Raw genomic sequence first — 23,393 nt, forward strand, 5'->3', positions numbered from 1 at the left:
GAAATTTGCCAGGTGCATTTTGCACCTGAATATTGGCCATTTGCCAATCCAATGAAGATGCCCAGTTGCCAGGATGGCACCTGATGTCTCCACTACCTGGAGATGCATGCCTGGGGATCCTTGGATCCTGACTGTTTCCACACATCGTGCAGAATTCTATCCATTATATTTTATCTGCACAATCAGAATGAATTTCAGGAACCAAAAAGTCATATTGAAAAAGCTGACTCCAAAATGGCAACTAGGCATTCCATTTTGGTGTCTGTAACCCTGGTTTAAGGTGCCATTTGACACCTAGCTTATATATCTGAGTTTTTAACACTGTCACCTGCCTCCACCTGGGAACTCAGTTGCAAAAGCTGTAAGGTGCTTTAGGGGGATAGAAGATTCAGAAGAAGTCTCCTGCCTTCTCCCTTTCCAGTATCAGGAGCATCCTCTGAGGAGGGGATGTTCCTTCCTTCTGGATGCATGCAACCCAACAGCAATATACAAGTGATTGAATTCACAATTATAATTTATGAAGCACCTTAGAATCTAGGTAGTGTGCAATAGTTATATTAAGAAGAGCAAACGCTGCCCGTAACGTTTCTTTAGAAGAGCCTTTGTGGGGAGAGGGGAAGACCGTGGTTCAGTGGTACAGCACCTGCTTTGCATGGGATAGCTCAGTTGCATAGTACTCTCAGGCTCATGGGTTTGAGCCCCACGTTGGGCAAAAAGATTCCTGCATAGCAAGGGGTTGGACTAGAATGAACCTTGCGGTCCCTTCCAACTATACAATTCTATGCTTCTATGAAGGGCTCTGCTTCAATTCCTGGTGTCTCCAGGTAGAGCTGGGGAAAGCTCCTGCTCGATCCCTGCAGAGATGCTTTGAGCAGTACAGATCTAGGTGGACCAGTGGGTAACTCAAGGCAACTTTCTATGTTCCTTTGAGTACAAGGAAGATGGAGAGGCAGAGTTCAGGTGTCAAAGGCTTGGTAGCAAAGGTAAGTTTTCAGAGGCTGCTGAAACGTGTGCAAGGAGGAAGAAGCACAGACTGTGCAAGTTCCAGAGAAAAGGGGGCAGGAACAGAGAAGGGGTGAAATAGAGGAAGCAACCTGAGGTTTAACCAAGAGGAATGTTATCAGTAGACTCAACCAAAACAAGAAGGCAAATGAAGAGAAAGAAGCAGAGATAGATAAAAGGAAGTGAAGAGATTTTTAAAAACGAACAAAAAGAAGCAGCAGCAACTTAAATTGGATCAGCTAAGGAAATGGAAGCAAATGAATAGAATTCTCTAACGAAGGGGAAACGTGGGAGAAAGGAGATCCAGGGTGAAGGTGAGAGAGATGCCAATCAGAAGGAACAGAGAGAGTAATCAAGCCATGAAAGAATAAAATAACAAGGCAGTGTTAGGAGTAGAAGACAAAAGACATTTCAGGCTGATACCAGTATGGTTTTCTTTGCTGGGGCTTGAATGAAAGGAGTGGGGGGGGGTAGAGTTGGAGAACTCACAGTTCAGCATTTGGAGGAAAAGGAAGAATGCAAGTATTATTCAGAGTGAGAGAGAAAAGAAGGCTCAGGTGTAGAAATAGGAAGGTGGGTGCTCAGTTTGGAATAAATTAAGCTTGAGGTAATAATACATAAGGGGCGCGGGTGGCGCTGTGGGTTAAATCACAGAGCCTAGGGCTTGCCGATCAGAAGGTCGGCGGTTCGGATCCCCATGACGGCGTGAGATCCCGTTGCTTGGTCCCTGCTCCTGCCAACCTAGCAGTTCGAAAGCACGTCAAAGTGCAAGTAGATAAATAGGTACCGCTCCAGCGGGAAGGTAAACGGCGTTTCCGTGCACTGCTCTGGTTCGCCAGAAGCGGCTTAGTTATGTTGGCCACATGGCCACATGAGCTGTACGCCAGCTCCCTTGGCCAGTAAAGCGAGATGAGCGCCGCAACCCCAGAGTTGGGTTAATACAGTGGTGCCTCGCAAGACGAAATTAATTCGTTCCGCAAGTCTCTTCGTCTTGCGGTTTTTTCGTCTTGCGATGCACGGTTTCCCATAGGAATGCATTGAAAATCAATTAATGCGTTCCTAGGGAAACCGCCTTCAGACCAGGTCCGGGGACAGTCTGTCCCCCGACCTCTTCTGAAGGCTGGGGGGGGGGGGGACAAGGGCTTTTCTTCCCACTGCCAGCCTTCAGAAGGCTGTTCTGAAGGCTGGCGGTGGGAAGAAAAGCCCTTCTTCCCACCTCCCGCCCTGCAAGCTCCGGGGACAGGAGGGCTTTGCTGCCGACCGCCAGCATTTTAAAAGCCCCTGCTGTCCCGGGGCAATTTTAAAATGCTGGCGGGCGGGAGCGAAGTCTCCGCTGCCCCGAGGAGATTTTAAAATGCTGGGGGTCGGCAGCGAACGCTTCGCTCCCGCCCGCCAGCATTTTAAGATCGCCCGGGGCAGCAGAGAAGTCTCCGCTGTCCCGGGAAGGCAGGCGGGGGGAGCAAAGACTTTTGCCCCCGCCTGCCTTCAGAAGAGGTCCAGGACCTCGTTCCGATGCCCGGCGGCGGGGTGAGAGGTTCCCGCCCCACCGCCCGGCATCGGGGCATCGTTCCGATGCCCGGCGGCGGGGTGCGAGGTTCCCGCCCCCCCGCCCCGCTTCGGAGCAGCGTTCCGAAGCGGGGCGGCTGGGGCAGGTGTTCCCGCCCCCCCGCCCCGCTTCGGAGCAGCGTTCCGAAGCCGGGCAGCTGGGGCAGGTGTTCCCGCCCCGCTTCGGAACGCTGCTCCGAAGCCGGGCGGTGGGGGCAGGTGTTCCCTCCCCCCCGCCCGGCTTCGGAGCACCGGGAGAAGCGATCTCCCCGCAGCCCCTTGCTTCAAAAGAGGTCCGGGGGCAGCGGGGAAGAAGCGCTGCGCTTCCTGCTGCCCCCGGACCTCTTTTGAAGCAAGGGGCTGCGGGGAGATCGCTTTTCCCCGCAAACCCTTGCTTCAAAAGAGGTCCGGGGGCAGCGCGAAGCGCTTCCCGCTGTCCCCGGACCTCTTTTGAAGCAAGGGGCGGTGGGGAGAAGCGATCTCCCCGCAGCCCCTTGCTTCAAAAGAGGTCCGGGGGCAGCGGGGAAGAAGCGCTGCGCTTCCCGCTGCCCCCGGACCTCTTTTGAAGCAAGGGGCTGCGGGGAGATCGCTTTTCCCCGCAAACCCTTGCTTCAAAAGAGGTCCGGGGGCAGCGCGAAGCGCTTCCCGCTGTCCCCGGACCTCTTTTGAAGCAAGGGGCGGTGGGGAGAAGCGATCTCCCCGCAGCCCCTTGCTTCAAAAGAGGTCCGGGGGCAGCGGGGAAGAAGCGCTGCGCTTCCCGCTGCCCCCAGACCTCTTTTGAAGCAAGGGGCTGCGGGGAGATCGCTTTTCCCCGCAAACCCTTGCTTCAAAAGAGGTCCGGGGGCAGCGCGAAGCGCTTCCCGCTGTCCCCGGACCTCTTTTGAAGCAAGGGGCGGTGGGGAGAAGCGATCTCCCCACAGCCCCTTGCTTCAAAAGAGGTCCGAGGGCAGCGGGAAGCGCTTCCCGCTGTCCCCGGACCTGGGGCTGCGGGGAGAAGATCGCTTCTCCCCGCTGCCCCTTGCTTCAAAAGAGAAGACCCGCTGTCCCCTGGGCAAGCTTCGTTTTGCGAAGCAAGCCCATAGGGAAATTCGTCTTGCGAGGCAACTCGAAAACGAAAAAACCTTTCGTTTTGCGAGTTTTTCGTCTCGCGAGGCGTTCGTCTTGCGGGGTACCACTGTAATACGTAACTTAATAATACGTAACTCTGCTGGAATGGACCAAAGGACCATATAGCTGAGCATCTTGTTCTCTAATTGTGGATAACCAGATGTCCATGGGAATCCAACAAATTTTCCAGGGCCCCAGGTTATGATTACATCAGGCCACCACCTTGCTGAAGCTAAGCTTGGCTGGCTCTGGTTAGCGTCTGGATGATTGACTGCTTGGGTACTACACGTATTCTGCCCTAGGTTTCATGATGGCAAAAGTGGGATATAAATGTAAATAAATAAATAAATAAATAAATAAAATAAAGAGCATAACCTGAGTGCAATAGCACTCTTCCACTCGTATCCCTTAACAACTGGTATTATTGGAAATATTACAGCCTCAGTTTTATTTGTTTTATTGAACAGAATTTGTATGTCGCTTAATTGTAAACAACAACAATCCTCTAAGCGGTTTTGACTAGTAGCCATTCATAGCCTTATTCCCCATGAATTTGTCTAAGCCCCTTTAAAGCCATCCAAGTTGGTGGTCATCACTAAATCTTGTGGTAGCTAATATAATGAAAAGACAACTCAGTCAAAAAGTAAACAATATAAGCCAGGGGCAAGGAAGCTTTTCTGGTCAGTAGGCCAGATTCTTATCTCCCCACTTCTGCTGGGCCAGATTTGATTGGTGGTCGATGAGGTAAGCAGAGAAATTACAAAAAGTTCCCTCCCTCATCTTCTGCTCCTGCAGTGGTACCCAATATTTTGCCAGAGCCATGGCAGTGAAGCATCCCACATATTCTGTGGCCCTTCTCATTTCTGGCTGCTGTCCTTCAGTCGCTGCCATTGAGAAACAGCACGGCGACAATCTAGTGCAAATTTAATAGAGAAAGAAATGCAATGGGAACCCAGAGAGATAAGAATGAAATGAGAAAGCATCAAAATCCAGGGGATGCTGTGATAGGATTCACATAGGAAGATCAACTGGATATATGAAATTAATAATAAAACTTCCATTTTATTCAATAGAGTATGAAAATTAGAGGCATACTACTACTACTACTACTCCTACTCCTACTCCTACTCCTACTCCTACTAGAACCCCCACCCAACCAAAGTAATACAAATGGTCTGTGAAGCTGTTGAATGGCTTTCATTCAGAAAAAAAGAAAACACTTTCCAAAATCCACTTCATACACCCGTAGCCTGACTATTCTCTGGCTTGCTTTTCTTCACATAAGCCCTAGTAGATCTTTGCTCCTTTTAAATTAGATTCCGAGGATGGCATATTTCGTTTCCAGATATAATTGCACACTTGTGTGACACCCAGGCCGTTGGACAGCTTGTATGCAATTCTTATTGTACTCTTGGGCATGTTCAAGAAGGTGCTCTGCATGCACTATCATTACAAAAATGCTTTTAGCTCCATGAGCAGTTCTTTAGAGGCTATTGATTTTATCTTTGCTTAAAATGCACATTACGGAGAGCAGCTTCAGCTGCGTTAGTTCACTTGCTATTCATGCCCTAGTATTGTGCTCCATGCCACTTTCACTCAGATGCTCAGGCATAATGGCCTTTCGTTTAACTTTGTCATGATTAATTTATTTACATTTTGCTGTGGCTTTAGCAACATAACATGGCCTTCTGTTGTAGCTATCAAACTTGACTGCATATGTAAGAATATATATATATGTGTGTGTGTGTGTGTAAAAAATTTTGTCCAGCTTAATGAACAGCTCACTGCTCTTTCTTAGAAGCGGTTTTGAACAATGTATTTATCCATTGTAAAAGTACAGATAAATACACTAGCCTTTGCACGTTACCCTAAGTGGAAATGCATGCTGGGTTATATTGCATCTGGTTGACCTCACTTTGGCTGTAGGTTAACCAAGAATAAAGTTCCACAGAAACCATGTCTACTAGTGGGCCTTGTTCACCCGCTCTCCTGCTTTTACGGAGTTGAAGTTATCAGCCTGCTGTGAAGAATCCACATGATCCTTTTTTATATGAAAAAGGGGGAGGGAATGAAGTCACATAGGAATTTAATTTAGAAGGCATATTCCTTGCAGTATTTCTAGGCAAGCCAAAGATCATGAGAGGGAGGCTTGGAGACAGAAGTTCATACATACCAGCTTTGTTAGCGAGACATTTTATTGCCAGGCTGGGTAGCTATCTCATCTATAAAAATTTCAAGATGACAATTTTGCACAGATTTTGCATGTAATGCAAGGAGTTACAGATTTCATTTATTATTTTCCCCATGCCGGTGCCAGATGAACATTATAATGCCCACCCCCTTTGCCCTTCTTGCACCCCTATTTTAATCATTATTGCACTACTTCTGAAAAATGTGCTCCTGCTGAGACTCTGGTCTTTCTGCAGAATGGCAATATAAGAAGGCATTGATTGTAAGGCAATGGGAACTAGCCAGATTCTTAGGCTGGATAGTGAGAGAGAGCCTGCTACCCTTCACATAACAGACTTTGGGAACTCTTTTAAAAGTGTAACAACTTGAACAACCCAATTCTGTGTTTGCACAATCCAATTCTGACTTAATTGCCTAGGATATGCGTGACCTTCGGGCACCTGCACCCAGGCCCTTTGCTTCCACATCACACCTCCCTTTTTGAGACACACCAGGAAATTGCACTTAGCATGCCTCTCGTGGTACAAAACCTCTTGTGGAAGCAGTGGCAATAGGCCCTCCAAGATGCTGGGCATTTGGCAATGGCACTGATCTCTAAGGCCAGCTTTGCCGATGCTTCTTTTGAAGCAGCACATTTCCTATTGCGCTCATAGAGGGGAAGAAGGGAGAAAAACCTTCTTCTTTTTTTAAGTTCAGTCATCTGATATTTTTATTATAGCCGATTTCTGTTTCCCTTTCTCTCCCGTCTTTGTAGCACGCTCTCAGAAAACACGTTGCTGTGGGCACCGAAGATTTTGTACAATTTCTTTACTGGTTTGCAGGAAATTAGATCTCCCCCCTTCTAATTAAGAAGACTTTCCAAGATGGCAGAGTGGAGTATGTTGTTGTTGTTATATTTCCCTTTCCTTTCCTCCCAAAGGAGTCCAGGACAGCAAACAACAAAGCAGAAAAACAGTACACTTAAAAATAAAATAAAAAAACATTTAAAAACACAAAGGCAAGTTGATTACAGCTTGGGGAGGAGTTACACACTAGGCAATCTGGAGTTTTGTGCAACATGTAGCCTGGTGTGCACTGTGTCCTTGTTATAAGGCTTAAAAAGTGACTAATTCCTATTGTGTGCTGTCCAGCGCCGTGAGCTGTCTCGCATGTGGTGCGTGTGAGCTCCTGCTGTCTATCAGAGGGCAAGAACAAATTGCATACCTATTGTTAGGCTTGTGCATAATGAACTTAGGACTTTGATCGTACACAGGCTTTCTGCTGCCTAGGAACAACCCATGTTGCATTTGTGCTGCGTGAAAGCACTTGTCTCAAGTGGGCATTTCCATTGAAGGGCAGTAAGCAAGACAAATGGTTTTGTATTGACACGGCCACTCCTTCCTGTCGTTTTTGCCTGGACCGCTCTTCCAGAACACCTGCAGACTGTTGCCGTTTGGCCCTGCCACCTTTTCAATGAAGTTTTTAAGTTTTAGCGGCTTAGTCTGCACCCACACCCACACACAAAGCCTGAGTGTGGGCAACTGCATTTGCTTGTTAGTTACTCCTCTCTCTTTCTCAATCACCCTCTCTCACTCGCCCCCCTCCCCCAAATTGTAAATTGAGGTTGTAAGTCCTGTGGAACATGTCTTCTGCTAATGTTGCTGTGTAAGGTGTCATGCAACTGGATAGCCCAGTATTATAAAATGCTGCATTCGCCCCTCTGAGCGTAGGTGAAGGAGCAATGGATTTTGTATTAATTCTGCCTTTCTCTTAGTTTGTTCGAAGAAAGCCCACAAAAGAAGCCCAGTCCTTAAAATAACAAAATTCTATTTGCAAATCTAAAACAAAACAATCTGGTGTTTTTAATTCAAAGTCTTTGAGCCCACTGCTCAGGGAAGGCCTGAACTCACCTTGAGCTTCTTACGGCCCACCTGCTGATGTAAGCCAGATGGCTGCTTTTTCACAAATGGATAGATGCGTGGAGCCGATGGAATGTCTCCTTTAATTTTGCACAAGATTTTTGCTGTATTGCTGCTGCTGCTGGGAAATGTTGTTATAGCACAACTATATATTGTTTTCTCTTGCAGCAAATGGATTATAAGCTTTTACGGGATTAACTTCTATTCGCAAAGGCATACAAATGCCTGGTGGTTTGTGTGTGTGTCTAAAACTTTCACATGCCAAGAACAGAGGCAAAAATAACGTAAAGATAACATACAGTACAGTGGAACCTCGTGTTATGTACCGTCCTCCTTATGAACGCTTCGGGTTATGAGCTCCGCTAACCCGGAAGTAGGTGCTCCTGGTAGTGAACTTTCCTCCGGGATGTGAGCGGAAGTCGCGCGACGGCAGCGGGGGGCACCAGTGGCATAGCGTGGGGGGTGCAGGGGAGCTGGCCGCAACATCTGGGGGTTAGGGTTAGGGGGCGCAAATCCACGGGTTAGGGGGTGCAAATTACTTGCCTTGCCCCGGGTGCTGACAACCCACGCTACGCCACTGGGGGGCACCATTAGTGAAAGCGCGACCAGGTTAAGAACGGTTTTGGGTTGAGAATGGACCTCTGGAACCGAATTAAGTTCGTAACTGGAGGTACCACTGTATTTAAATCTTTATGACCACCCCCACCTCTAAAGGCAATAACAGCCTTTGCAGGTCAGAGAAAATGGTGAGGCCCATTTGGATTGCTTAGCACAGCAGTCAGCAAACCTTTTCAGCAGGGGGCTAGTCCACTGTCCCTCAGACCTTGTGGGGGGCTGGACTATATTTTTTTTGGGGGGGACGACGAATTCCTATGCCCCACAAATAACCCAGAGATGCATTTTAAATAAAAGCACACATTCTACTCATGTAAAAACACACTGATTCCCAGACCATCCGTGGGCCAGATTTAGAAGGCGATTGGGCCGGATCCGGCCCCCGGGCCTTAGTTTGCCTACCCATGGCTTAGCACCTCCCCCCCCCCATTGAGTGTGTTCCCCATAATTTTATCCAAAATGCAGGGGGTCCTTGGCAGAAAAGTGGTTACAGAAAGGGTTCCCTGAAGAATACATTTTTTCAAAAAACAGTGGTGTGCAACTAAGTCATACTCAGAATAAACACTTTAAAATCAGTAAGCTCAGGCTAGCCATGCCCACTGATTTCAGTTGATTTAGTGTATGACTTAGATTCAGCTTCCCTTTCAACCTTGTGTGAGCAATCAAGGAAGTGCCTATGCTAGGCCAAGTGTGATCGATTTCCTTTTTTCCCCTTCAGTGTACAGTCACCCCTTTAAAGTATAACTAAATCGAAAGTTGACAGGACATGAATTCGCAGTATGCCACCCTCCGGTAACTGATTCTCTAAACAGACACTCCCATTAGCCTTTGGCCTTGGCACCAGAAAGCAGGGCATGGTTAATGAAAACAGTGCAGGACAGGAATGGGGAAATAGACACAGGACCAGCAACTGGTTTCTGAAAGAGAGAGAAAGAGGGAAAGGGAAAAAAATGCTGCTGGTAAGGCTCCCTAAGTAAAAGGCTTGGGAACAGTGGCGCCATGGAATCAAGTCCATTTTATGCTGTTTTCAAGAGACAATCCAGAGTCCTTGCCACTCACAGAAGGGCTCCCTCTGTTTGTGGAAGGGACTGAGACCCAGCAGAGGCTTCCACTGTGGGAAGGGAGGGGGTACTTTTGTCATTCCCCCTCTTCCTCCTTGGACTATTTCCTACATCTTTCCAGAGAGCATCCCAGTTCTCTGAAGCAGCTTTTCAAAGGATGTTCAAGAGGAAGGAGGAACTGGAAAAAATATTCGCCATCACCCTTTCTTCTGGCAGCAGCATCCCATGAGTGGAGTTCGTCGTTAAATCCATGCCTATATTTTTATTTCACTACCAGATCACTGGTAGATCAGAAACGGGCACCCATTTTAACATTTTTCACCAAATGAGATGTCTCAGGTTTGGAGAGTGTATAGCCTTTGCTCTAAAATGAGCCGAAATGCCCTCTGTTTGTGCCAGCCAGCCCATAAGTGAACTCCCATTCGCAGTAGGATTACCGTTGCTCTATATAATCTTCATTCCCCATGCGAAAATAACTTGAGCCACTCTCCCAAGAGACGTAGCATTTAGCTAGCTGCATAAGGTGGTGCGTATTCTGAACCAGCCTTTACTCTGTAGGCCTAAGAGAAGGAGAGATATAGAGTTGGAGGAATTCAAGGTCAAGCTAAAAATAAGTAATGCCTTAATATAGCCATTTTATTTTGCTGTTGCTCAAAGGGGCATTTTCTTGCTGCTTTTTTAATTTTTTTAAAAAAGAAAAGCTACATATTTCTCTCAGTGACATGGTCACACAGCTCCTCATTTATAGCAAAATTGCCAGAATCCCGAGACGGCTGTATATCTTGTGCCTTTCTCCCCATATGTAAAAAGAAGGTTAAAGAAAGCTTGTTCCTAGTAGCACAACAGGTCCTTTCCTCTTATTTTTTAATAGCTGAAATTGGAATTGTACAATCTTCTTTGGAACTATCTCTGTTGCAGGTCATTGTCCGTAAGGAATCGAAGGCTAAAGGCTAGTTTCTGCCTAGCTGGTTTCTTGAAATTATCTTTCATCCTGTTGAAAAGCTAGTTTCATTAGCTTTAGTGTACATCTAGAAGTTGGTTTGTTTACAACTGAACATTTTAAGCCAACTATTTTGGGATTTGGAAGGAGAGGTGATGCTGAGAGTGTCGTCCTTTTGTTTGACTCTCACCTACTGCTTTTGCCAGGAGCAGTTGGTTTTCCTCTCTCCTTGCGTTTCTGTGGTATGAGCCCCATCTAGGGATCTGATGAATTAAGTCTGTTTTCCAGGCTTCAATTCCTGTTGGAGTACTTGCTCTTGTTAGAACTCCTCCACTTAGGCAATTAGGGGGTTACTCTGAAGATGGAGAGTTTTTTATCGGCCCTTTATGGGTAGTAAAGGAAAGCTAGGACTTAAATTAAGACTAAGCAACCTTTCGGAAAATCGCAAGATGTCGTCACTACATCTCAGGCTGTGATTCTGTAAAGTCTAGTTACCATGGGTTGTTTTGTGGCTCTTTGATATCTCAGCAAAAGAATTAAATGCAAAAATAATTCATACAAGATTCACATGGATAGCTGGTTTTGTGCCCAGGGCCAGTGCATCACAAATAATAATTCTTGAAAAGTTTTTTGGGGTTTTTTAAAATACTTTGTTTAAATGATAAATCAATACCAATAATATGTATTTTTTAAAGGGGTTTAAACAAAAGCCAAATAGAATATCTTATGAGGTGTTGCTTGCAAATTGGGGAAACTGTTGTGGGTATCACACACATGCACACCCACACCACAACCAAGTGCACATAGCATCCCATTTGGTACACTACAATAGAATGCTTCTTTCAAGCTGGATTGCAGGAGGAGGAGGAGGAGACCCTGTGGGAAAGCCATTATGGGTATTGTTTCTAGAAAAAGAGGTGCTGGAACTCGCCATGAGCACCTACCTCTTTCTCTTAGAATGGCAATACTTTGTTGTTGTTGTTTTTTGGCATGCCGATAGGCTCGCTCATATGTCTTATATGTCTTACTAAACAACGGTCTTGAAATCCAAACAAAGGGCAATCTAGGTCTGTGTTCCTTTTGGTTTGGCTTGTGTGTAGAAGATAAAGGCAGAGGGACACACCTACAGCATCTGGGTCAGGCTGATCTTAACCCAAGAACACAGCCCTTTCATAAGTTTTATAAGGAGGTGCATGTAATATGATTGGTATGTTTGATAAAACAGGCAGATGAAGTGGTGAAAATGTTTGTTAAGGCAGGCAGAACAAGTGAAAAGTTGAAGTTTTAGGATCATCGGACAGGACTGGCTTAATTTCGAGATCAAGAGACCATTAGCCTGACACCTTAATCAATGAGAGATGATTGGGATGCATAGTTGTCTGCGCAGCGGAATCTAGTGTTTTTAAGCATTTTCATAGACTTTATTTTTGTTTCCCTAGTATACACAGGAAAATAAGTGTGTTTCCTTTTTTAATTTCTTAGTGTGGGTTGTGACTTTGCTGAACACTGTGGTTCTGGATTAATGATTATCGTAGGATGTAATATACTGGAAACCCTGTTGAGCCTAACTTCCTGTATCCTATAAAGCTTCAGGTAGAACAGGGATGGAGAAGATGTGGCTGTACTAACTCCCACCCTCCCTTGCCATTGGTTGTTTTGGTTAGAGCTTATGGGGGTTTGAGTGCAGCAACATCCAAAAGCCCACAGGCATCCATCGCTGAAGTGTGGGCTCAGCAGGACTCGCTGTATGCCTTTAAGCTCAGACATCAGACTGATTTTAGCAGATGTGGTGTGGTCCCTCACAATTTGGATGAGCCTTCTAAACCCATGCCAACAGTAATAAATCTCTTAAGTGCCATAGCAATTCTATTCAGCTATACAGATGACATTGACTTAAGAGCTATGCTAGGTCATACCAAAAGTCCATCTAGTCCACATTCTTGCTTCCCATAGTGACCAGCCAGACACTTCTGTGAAATCTATTAGCCATTGATAGGCGGCTGCTGCTTCTTCTTCTTCTTCTTCTTCTTCTTCTTCTTCTTCTTCTTCTTCTCTGCAAATTTATTGATTAATTTATTTATTGATTTATCCGTTGATAGGCTGCTCAAGCACTTTGCAGTACAGTGGAACTTCAGTTTTCGAGCATCTTGGAAGCCGAATGATTCAGAACCCAAATGCCGAAAACCCAGAAGTGAATGCTTCCATTTCGAACGTGCCTCAGAAGTTGAACGGCTTCCGAGGCGTGTTTCTCCATTTTTCTCAATGGAATTGAGAAATCCAAAACATCCATGACAAATGACCGACCAACCTCTGCTTTAAAACCTCCAATGAAGGAGAGTCCATCACCTCCCGAGGGAGTCTGTTCCACTGTATCCCCTGGCCAGGAGTGCCCTTCATAAAATACTGGCGGTTCTTCTCCCAAGTATGTAGGCTGCACCCCACCCTCATTTGACTCCTCAGCCAGACCCTACAAGGCAATGGGTCATTACGGTGCCTTGAATGCCCCTTGATAATGGCCATATGTGGTTTGCGTGTTTGTATTTCTGATCACTCTGATCTGCTGGTGTTCAGTACATGGGACAATTTGGCCAGTGTTTCAAGGAAAATTTTTTTTTACAATTAATGTATATTTTTAAATACATAAAGTAAGAGGTGCAAGAGATGCTATAGACCTCGACCCTCCAATTTTGGTTTGTGGGTGGCAGTCCTAGCTTCTCTTACCTAAACAATTGCTGTTATCAGAACAGCAAGGTAAATTGGTGTGAAACATGAAATTCAGGAATTGTCAGTGTTTGGTAAGCTGAACTTTTAGTGTCCTCTGTTGTGGCACTGTTATTCCCATCATTCATCTAGATTCCAGCAAATCATTTACCTTCATATGTAATATTTTGTGCCATATTTCTTCATTCCCATAGGAGTATATTGATGCTCACCCTGAAACCATAATTCTGGACCCCCTTCCTGCTATCAGGACCCTGCTGGACAGATCGAAGTCTTATGAGCTTATTAGGCAAATAGAGACCTACATGCAAGGTAAGTCCCTAGTATTTTTCACTGGGTATTTGAGTGTGGAGGTGGAGGCTGGGATTGATACCTGGTTGGAAACGTAGTCTGCATTCATTGATGGCTAAGTTCAATACTGACAAATCTAACTGCTCATCATTCATATCTGGATCTATCAAGTCACACTGAACTTTTTTTTGTCTATTTACAACTTAAGACAGTGATTGTCTTCACATGTCACCAGTAAAAAAATATTGCTATATTATTTGCTTTATTCTGTCTGTTTCCTACACAGCTTCAACCCTTATTTATACTAGCTATCTTAATACAGGTGTTGTACCTGTGTATAGGCCTTTGCCCTGAAGAAGCCCCAGAAAGCTCCTGTTACTACCGCATTTGGTATGACATGGCACCAGAGACCTCTATCCTGAAGTAAACCATGCAGAGCAAGTCTGAGGAGGAAGGGTAGAAGTAGGGCTTTTTTTCAGCCGGAACTCATCAGAACTCAGTTCCAGCACCTCTTAGGTGGGCGCCATTGCCATTCTTAGAGAGCAAGGGAGGTGTTCATGGTGAGTTCCGGAACCTCTTTTTCTAGAAAAATAGCACTGGGTAGAAGGATGACAGCAGTACATCTCTGCCAATCAGATTGCTCAGTTACAAAGTGAACTCCACTGGCCACTGGATGGCCACTATGAGAACAGCAGGCACTTCTTATTTGGGGCAGATGAAGAGATTTCGGTAGCAAATAATTAGGACCTTGAGTAATATTGCAGAAGCATCTTATCTAGCTTTGTGGAGTTGCTCATTGAACCTTCAGTGCTGGAAAATATTGTATCTTTAAGGGGCTATTCTCAATTTTTATAGATGATGTTTACACACACACATGCTCACAGTGTGTCAACCTTTACACTTTTTAAATTTTTTTAAGGAAAGCATTTCACATTTTAATAGATGAATTGCTGTTCCATGATTTTGAGCTGCTACCTACATATTTATTGCATGGTTTTGCAAAATGGGGTGAAGTTTACCTGTTTGGCTACAGAAGTGTGGAGGGGATCTTTACAGTGGCCATTTTTCAAGTATGCTGGTGGTGTTAATTGTTTGAATTACTATGTATGTTTTTCTCAAGACGAAAGTTATTAGAAAGGGTTGAATGATTGGTTAGAGGTGAATGAAGCATGAAGTGATGAATCTGCTGAGGTTAGTGCTGCTTGAGTTGACATATTTCATTTCATTTTTATTTTTTGTCTTCTACATGTAGCTGATTTAGGAATATGAGCTTTTTCGTGCTCAGTGCAGTAGCAGTTTTCTTTGAAGTATGTCATCTTGTCCCATTACACTAATTTTATCTTTGCTCTTCAATGAGGCTGTGTTGCTAACTATGCAAATGAGCTTATTGAACTTCCTAAATAAAGTGCATGCCTTTGGGGCAGGAAATTGAATACATATTAAGGTATTTTCATAAAGGTACTGTAAGAAAGTGTGCAGCTTGCAGGCAGGCAGGATTCTGTTCCAGTATCTCTACTAAAGGAAGGTTTTATGATCTGTGTTTACCTGAAAATCTGTTCAAGGTTGACTATGCTTATAAAAAGAATTTGTAAGTAGATTTTATTCTAGAGATTAACAAATTGCAATCCTCCTGAAAGGTTCTTTTTAATGGAAGTAGGACAGTGTGTTGTATCTTAAAGACTAACATGTGTATTGTGCCATAAGCTTTCATGGGCCAAAGCCCATTTATAATGTGTCTGATGAAGCAGGATCTAGCCTGCCAGTAAGTTCCATGTGGTTGATGAGCCCAAGAGACAGGTCCCTTTCATGGAACATATATGTGACTCCCTTTCTGGTTGTGTTCAGACAGACCATAAATTTCAAACTGCGTTTAACTGAATGGGGCTGTTGATCTACAGTGTTTTAACTCTTGCTGTTTTCATCTATGTCAGGCACGTCCAACTGGTAGATCACTGGATGCCTGGGTAGATCACTGGTAGATCACTGGTTCCCCTCAAAGAAGCTCAACAAGTTTGGCTCCCCTAAAAAAAGCTGAACATTTTAGCCCTGTACCTTCAAAGAATGTGACTTCCTAAAAAAAGCTTAACAACTTTGACCTGAACCCCAGTTTTGTACTCTGTGAGTGGATCGCAGTTCCTTGGGAGTTGGCCACCCCTGATCTATGTTATATTGGGTGGTTTAAATGTATTATATATTTTTATTTAAATAGTTGTTTTTTATTGTTTTAACTGTGAACTGCTCTGACAGCTCCTTTGGCCCTGAAAAAGATGATGTATAAGATTACTTAAATTGAAAATGTGTGTGTTGCATTATAATGAACGTTGGACAAGTATGGCCTCCAAGGCCAGTCCAAGACATCTTGCTGCCTGAGGCAAGGGACAAGCTGGCGTCTCCCTCCATTACATTTACAAAAGCCAACCATACTAACAGTTGAATCTGAGGGCAGCAGGGTAGCTTATGGGGTCAGGTCTTGTGACACACAGAGCTATGTCTGCTTGCTGCCCCTCAGTATCTGCTCCTTGAGGTGACTGACCAATCATGATCTCACCTCTTCCTCTTACAAATTTTTTAACAGCAACAAAAAAAATGAGGAGGAAAAATACCCTTTATGGTAAACATTTCTTGTATAATGATCTTACGAAAGTGTGGTAGGGTTCAGTCCACTCTACGGCCAAAATTGATCAAGTGGGAGATTATACTTAAGCTTTGGAATGCTGCTACTTTAGGGACATGCTGCCACAAGAATTCTTTTTCTCCTGCCAAAACACGATCTAAAGAATTGTGCTGCCTGATTAAAGAGCTAAACCCTCGTAACTCCAGGGGTATTACTCAGTTCTTTTACATAATAGTATCGGGTACAATTTAAGATTCTTGCCTGACATCTCTTGAAAAACAACACGACCTTCTACCAAACAGATATTAAACTAATACACCCCAGGTTTTTCACACCCACAACTAACATGCAACAAGGGACTAACTTTTTAATTATTTGCAATGGAGGCCTGCTTTTGTTTCCCTCCTTCTTATTTAAAAAAGCCATTGAAGTTCTGTGGAACTTCAGAGTTCTCTAGAACACAGTCTTAAAACAATTGCTCTTGTTCAGACATTTAGTTACAGTAAAGTGCCGGCTGTTTCTGTTTTATTTATTGCACTGTAGACACAAGAGGATTGTGAGGTCTGCGTTAAGTTGTGCCCTGTTATCCAAAAGAGGATTGCTTGCTTTATTACAGTTATGAATTGAGTATTTTCTTAGATAATCCTGTCACTGCCGTGGGCTATCAATAACTAGCACTCCTGTGCTAGGATTGTGTCATGAAAAGCAAGTACAAGATGAATGGAATTACCCAGAGTGCCATGTTCTACCTGTAGCTATTTTCACCCTGTTGATTAAATCCAAAGCTACATTTTGGGGCTACATCTAAGAAAGAAAGAGCTGCTTCGTGATGCAAAGGGAAAACAGATTAAAGAATTCTTGCCTCCTGAACTGACCTCTTGTTCTCTCTTACATGCTTCCCTTTCCCACTCATCATTTGAGTGATTCGGGAAAGCACGATAAGAGCAACATTTTTTTTAATGATAATATTTCACGGCTGACTGAGAAATATCTAGCTACTTCTCTTTTTAAATTAATTGCAATGCCTTTCCTTCAACAAAGATCAGCACATTGTTGACTTTGTGTCTGGGGCAACCCAGCCTGATGGGCAGAGTATAATTATTATTATTATTATTATTATTATTATTATTATTATTATTATTATTTGTGTGGATTTGGTTAAGCTTCATTTTTGATAACGGCTGTTCTTTCTCTCTCTCTCTCTCTTTCTCTCTCTCATCGGGTTTCTTGACTGTTCTAAAGGCTCCTTTTATTTCTGATAGCTAGGGCTGGTTCACCTGAATAAAGGCCGCTGGAACAGTTTCTCCAAAATAATGGAACTACCAACCAAGTGTGCCTGTGATCCGAAGAGATCCTGACCCTTTGACAAATCCCTCACCCAATTTCCCCATCTGGCTGCAAGCTCTCTGAACTATATTGAATACCAAATGCTGCCTTGGAGGTTTCCCCAACGTTCAGAATTTTATCCAGGGGGGTGGTGGTGGTTGTCAGCAGTGTAATGGGGGGGGGGGTCCTATAAGGCTCTCCGGTATGCATGTGGAGCACTTCATATTTCCAATTGGATCTTGGCATATGTTTCGGAACAGGGTATCAATTATACTACATCATCTAGCCCAAGTACACTTGACTGAGGCTGCAAGCAGTTCTGCAAGGTCTTAAGCAGGTAGCAGAGCTAGTAAAGGGCTCTATCAGATATCCTTCTCCCCAGATGAAGTTAGGGGGCGAGGGGGTTCCTATAGGCAAAGTGGTGCGCCCTATTGCTGAGTTGCACTAGTGGCTCAATCCTTGGGGTTTTGCCACATCTACTGGCCACACCCCTAACACCCACATGTTAGGCATGGACATCTGCAGAGGGAAATCCTGCATGTGTAGGCTTCCCTGGGAGCTGGATGTGTGTGTAATTGTCTATACCTGTAGGCATGGATGTCAGCACAGCCCTGTTGTCCCTTGACTGCATAACTCCCTCTTTGTATGAAGGGGTCCAAAGAGAAAGCAGTAAAATAGCACCCCTACAGAATACTTTGTCTGAAGTAGCTACTCCATGGTAAAGCTGATCCTGCAAACTCAGTTTGGGAAATGCTATTATATTTGGGTTTGGTTGTTGTTTTTTAACCTCTTACTACCTGTAACTGTATTTGCTGCAAGGGAAAACTTGACTTTTGCAACACTGCAGGTAAACTGATTTCATAACGTTTCTAAACTGAGAACGCTCTCAACTTTTCAAGCTTTATGGGACGAAGTCTTTACTGGCTTGAGTGACCAAGAAAGGTCATGTTTGTTTCCAAAACAAAGCTGGTTTGTTTTTAGATTTGCTACTTATTCTGATTTATTTTCCAACTCCAAAAGTTTCCATAGGCACAACTCTAAAAGATGGCTGACTAGATAGTGTCAAGGCAGTTGTTTTCTGTAAATGTATGCCTCTTTATTTTTACCCCTTTCTCCTTTCTCCTTCTTCCCCCTCTTGTTTCTTGTGATCCAGAAATAATACAGTAGAGGAGAAAGGAAAAATAGGCGTTGAAGTAAGGCTGTGATGTTGCGAAAAGTTCAGATTTCTTAAATGGTCAATTTTGTTATATTACAGGGATGCCTTTTAGTAGATGTGTAGGCTTCTTAGAACTACATGCATTTCATTTCTGAGCTCCTTCCCAAGGTAAAAGAAAAGGTGAAGACATACCTTCCCGCTGTCACTAAGTGCACACACTTTCATAGCGGCAGGCTTTGATTGAAACCAATTTTCACTATCTGAGCCATTTCCAACCATTTTCAGTCCTCCTCATTTTGATCTTGCAGGAAGCCAAAAGCATATGAGCTGGGTTTTCAAAGCACTCCATTGTGATTCATAATTAAGTGCCATTTTTGGAAGGAAAAAAAATCAATTATGGTGGTTTGCAGCAGGTTTTGACCTACCGAGTAACATATAGCTTGAGCCTTTTCCAATATAGCAAAGGCAAATTCTCTTTACTCACTTTCCCCTCAAGAATAGGGATTGTGGCCCTCCAGATGATAGACTGCAGCTCTCATGAACCCCGGCTAGCATGGCACTGACGATGATAGAAATTATTGTCCGAACAACTTTTGGAGGACTAACAGTTGCCCATCCATTATGAAAAGGATGATCTAATATTCCTGTCCTGCTTCACATCTCCTGGGGTTATGTTCTGGTGTTGAAAACCAGTTGTGATAAGTGGCCCAAATCTAGACCTTCTTCACCACCTTCTTCTTCTTCTTCTTCTTCTTCTTCTTCTTCTTCTTCTTCTTCTTCTTCTTCTTCCTCTTCTTCTTCTTCTTCTTCTTCTTCTTCTTCTTCTTCTTCTTCTTCTTCTTCTTCTTCTTCTTCTTCTTCTTCTTCTTCTTCCTCCTCCTCCTCCTCCTTTGAACAGAAAGAAACCCAGATGGCTGAATCAGATGATCTTGTGCCACATACTTGATCAGATGGCTAAAAAGCCAGAGGTGTGTCTGTGTGTGGTGTTGTTGTTGTTTTAAAGTCTGTCACATTCAGAGGTACTCCACTTGAAAAGACTTGCCCATCAAAAGAAGCCTTGGCAGCTTTGCACATTCAGTGGAATAAACACAGCCATGTTGTGGGGGAGACAGAAACAAACATTTGAGCCTTCGATTTTTTGGGAATGTAAGCAGAAGGCAAGTTCCTTGTTCAGTGAGTATTGGCTGAAAAGGATGTCTTTCTCTCGCCTACTGGTTGGCGGTGGGGGAGAAAGGGTAGCCCTCCCATTTTCTGTATAGAAAGTGCTTATTCTTGTGAAGCAGAGCAAGAAAGAAAGATCATCTCCTTCTAAAACTACTTTGGTACATTAAAGAAAATAGTAAGCAGTCTTGACCAGCAGACAAACACATTTGCAGCAAATTCATTATTCATGGGGACTGAAGAAACAGGTGCTGGGGACAGGATGTTCTTTCAACAATGACAAAATAACTGCCTGGGAATAAATGCATCCTATTACATAGGATTGGGAGCAGCAGGGAGGGGAGAGCTGATCTCTCTTTTTCATTCCGAAACAAGCTTTCAGCAGAGACATGGCTTGGGGCTCTCACCTGATTAAAACACAACTGATAAATAAACTTAAGGATTTTCTAGTCATTTAAAGCTGAGCATATTTGCACATGAATAAACAATTCCTAGGGTAAAAAACAAACAAACTGCTTTTGTCTTGGGAGTAGGTCTACACATGTGAAGGGACCGTAGCTCTGTGACAGATCACAGACCAGGTTCAATTTCTCTCATCTCCAGTTAGAAGTACCAGGGAACAGATAATGGGAAGAACCTCTGCCTGGTTTTAGGCATGTTTGAAGACCTAGTGCATTGGGATGGTCAGTTCTCTGTTGACATTTTGTTGGTGACTTTTTAAATGTAATTTCTCCCAGCTGCATTCTGAATATAGGTAAAGGACCCCTGGGCGGTTAAGTCCAGTCAAAGGTGACTGTGGGGTTGAGGCACTCATCTTGCTTTCAGGCCAAGTGAGCTGGCGTTTGTCCACAGACAGCTTTCTGGGTCATGTGGCCAGCATGACTAAACCGCTTCTGGCGCAGCAGGACACTGTGACGGAAACCAGAGTACACGGAAATGGATTTCCACAAGACATCAAACAACCAGAAGTGCCCCCTTTGATGATCAGGTGGGGGTTGGGGAGTCGGTGTGGGGCTTTCTCTGAGATACTCCTATTCCAAGCTGTTTACACCTTTTTAAGTCAATAACAATACCTTAAACATTTTCAGAACTATCCCGTAGTTCAGAATGCATGGGACGTGGGTGGTGCTGTGGTCCAAACCACTGAGCCTCTTGGGCTTGCTCATCAGAAGGTCGGCGATTTGAATCCCCGTGACAGGGTGAACTCCCATTGCTCTGTCCCTGCTCCTGCCAACCTAGCAATACAAAAGCACGCCAGTGCAGGTAGATAAATAGGTTCCACTGCAGTGGGAAGGTAAACAGCATTTCTTAACTACTAGGAGTAGGATTTTTATCTGCAGTGTCACCTGCTTTGTATAACGATCTCCCTTTGGAGGCACCAACTATATTTTGGTGTTCCGCGCTAAAAACTCACCTATTTGCCCAGGTACTTGTTGTTGTTTTTTTTAATTAATGCTTGGATGTTATAGGATGTAATTCAAAACTTGGGAAACGCGTTCCCTTTGTTCCACTGCAGTATTACTGCACAGCAGCTGTTCAGTGTTTTCTTCTTTTCTTGGCAAGAAATAAGGTGCTGGTACTCATATGTTGATAAAAGTGCTGAAGGTGCCAGCACAAAATGGCTGCCACAAAAAGCAGAAAAAGTGGTGGCGGCGCTTCACACCAGTGAGTTCTGTCACAGAAGAAACACTGCAGCTTTTACATGCTAATAACATAATTTTGGTCTCCTTCTCCCCCCCCCCGGGGGGGAGGGAGGAAAGGATAACACAAAAACAATTATGCAAATGTTCTAGATATATTTATATAGAAAAGGACCCCATTCTGGTAATTTGGGGTGATGCGTTAAGTTCTGTCTAGCCAAACTTTCTGCAAGCTAAATTTGAGCTTGTAAACAGCTGAAAAGAAAAACAAACTGAAGTCTAGAAAGGGATACTAAATAACTCAGACAGAAAGGAAATAGATTGTCTAATAAATCAAAGCCTATTTTATACAAGCCATACTGGACTATGGTGAGAAGTGTCCAGATTGTTGAATTTAGCTGTGTTTCTTCTCTGAAAAGCAGCCAGAATGTCAGCTCTCTATTTGATTTACCTTATATTGCAATTCAGAGTCTCTTGTTAGGACAACATAAATTCAGATGAATTAAGCTGTCATGAAGCAAATTCCAGGTTTGCTACTCTGCAATTTGAAGGAGGGGGTTAGGCCTGTTCCTGCCCATTGAGGGTCCCCCCCCCCAATATCTGAGGTGACTTCCTAACACACAAGTATCAAACTAAAATTCCGTACATAAAGTTCCTTATAGCTGTGCAGCTGGAGACTGGCATTTATGGATTAGTTTTACACTGGTCTCTATTATTTTTCTCTGAGCCTATCATTTACATCAAGACATCAAGTTACTAAAAAACACACACACACACACACACAGGGTAGGAGAGCAGAAAATAATGACAATATATTTCACATCTGGCAACCAATGTGCCATTTTGGTTTCGGATAGTACAGTGGTGCCTCGCAAGACGAAAAGAATCCGTTCCACGAGTCTCTTCGTCTTGCGAAGCAAGCCCATGAGCAGCTTAGCGGATTAGCGCTATTAGCGGCTTAGCGGTTTACCGGATCAGCTGTTAAGCGGCCTAGCGGATCAGCTGATAAGCGGCTTAGCAGATGAGCTGTTAAGCGGCTTAGCGGATCAGCTGATAAGCAGCTTAGCGGCTTGGAAAAAAGGGGGGAGGAAAAAAACCTCGCAGGAACTCGCAAGACATTTTCGTCTTGCGAAGCAAGCCCATAGGAAATTCGTTTTGCGAAGCACCTCCAAAACGGAAAACCCTTTCGTCTAGCGAAGCATTCGTCTTGCGGGGCACCACTGTACATGGGTAAAAGAGTCTGAAAATCCTGGGACACAAATTTTCATAGCCCTCTGGCAACTACTGTGCCTCATTTACCAGAAGTAATGTATTTAGTATTAATTCTGAAAGTGTATACTCAATTCTGACCAAACTAAGCCTTCTGGTAAATAGCTGCTAGTGGGCCATGAAAATTTGTGTCCCAGGCTTTTTTGACGCTTCTGCCCATGTACTGTTGGAAACCAAAGGGGCACATTGGTTGCCAGAAGTGAATTCTTTTTCCAGCTCTCCTACCCCACTAATAGAATCAAGGCTTGGACTAGAGGTTGGTGATCTTAAAGTACTTCTACCAACGTCACGCCAACAAGGGAGAGAGGCTTATCCGTTACAGCACCCTAACTGTGGTACATCCTCCCCAACGAAGTACAACTGGTGCCACTGAACCTGTTAGCATTTCAGTTCCATATCAAAGCTTTTTTTTCTGATTCCCTGGGCATTTTAGTTGTTTAGTCTGCCTTATTTATTTATACAAGTATTTCTATACCACTATCTCACATAAATTACCAAGGCAGTGTACAACAATATCTGCAATGCCAATAAAATATAAAAGGCCCTTAAAACAATATAAAATAATTGTTTAAATGGCTAGCTAATCTTGAGAAGCAATGACAAACCTAGATAGCATCTTAAAAAGCAGAGACATCTTGCCAACAAAGGTTTTTATAGTTAACGCTATGGTTTTCCCAGTAGTGATGTATGGAAGTGAGAGCTGGAAGGTTGATCGCCAAAGAATTGATGCTTTTGAATTATGGTGCTGGAGGAGACTCTTGAGAGTCCCATGGACTGCAAGAAGATCAAACCGATCCATTCTGAAGGAAATCAGCCCTGAGTGCTCACTGGAAGGACAGATCGTGAAGCTGAGGCTC

At 44.1% G+C, this 23,393-nt stretch overlaps 1 protein-coding gene across 1 annotated transcript in view; it reads left to right on the forward strand.

The window, feature by feature from the left end:
- The window catches only part of ITPK1 (inositol-tetrakisphosphate 1-kinase), a 142,728-nt gene that overhangs the window by 87,307 nt on the left and 32,028 nt on the right, over window positions 1-23,393 (forward strand). The window contains exon 4 of the mRNA XM_081914022.1: window positions 13,274-13,391. Within this exon, the coding sequence (XP_081770148.1) occupies window positions 13,274-13,391 (118 nt within the window). The remainder of the gene's footprint in view (window positions 1-13,273; window positions 13,392-23,393) is intronic.

The sequence above is a fragment of the Podarcis melisellensis genome, assembly GCF_964234715.1.
Source record: "Podarcis melisellensis genome assembly, chromosome: 1".
Taxonomy (NCBI): Eukaryota; Metazoa; Chordata; class Lepidosauria; order Squamata; family Lacertidae; genus Podarcis; species Podarcis melisellensis.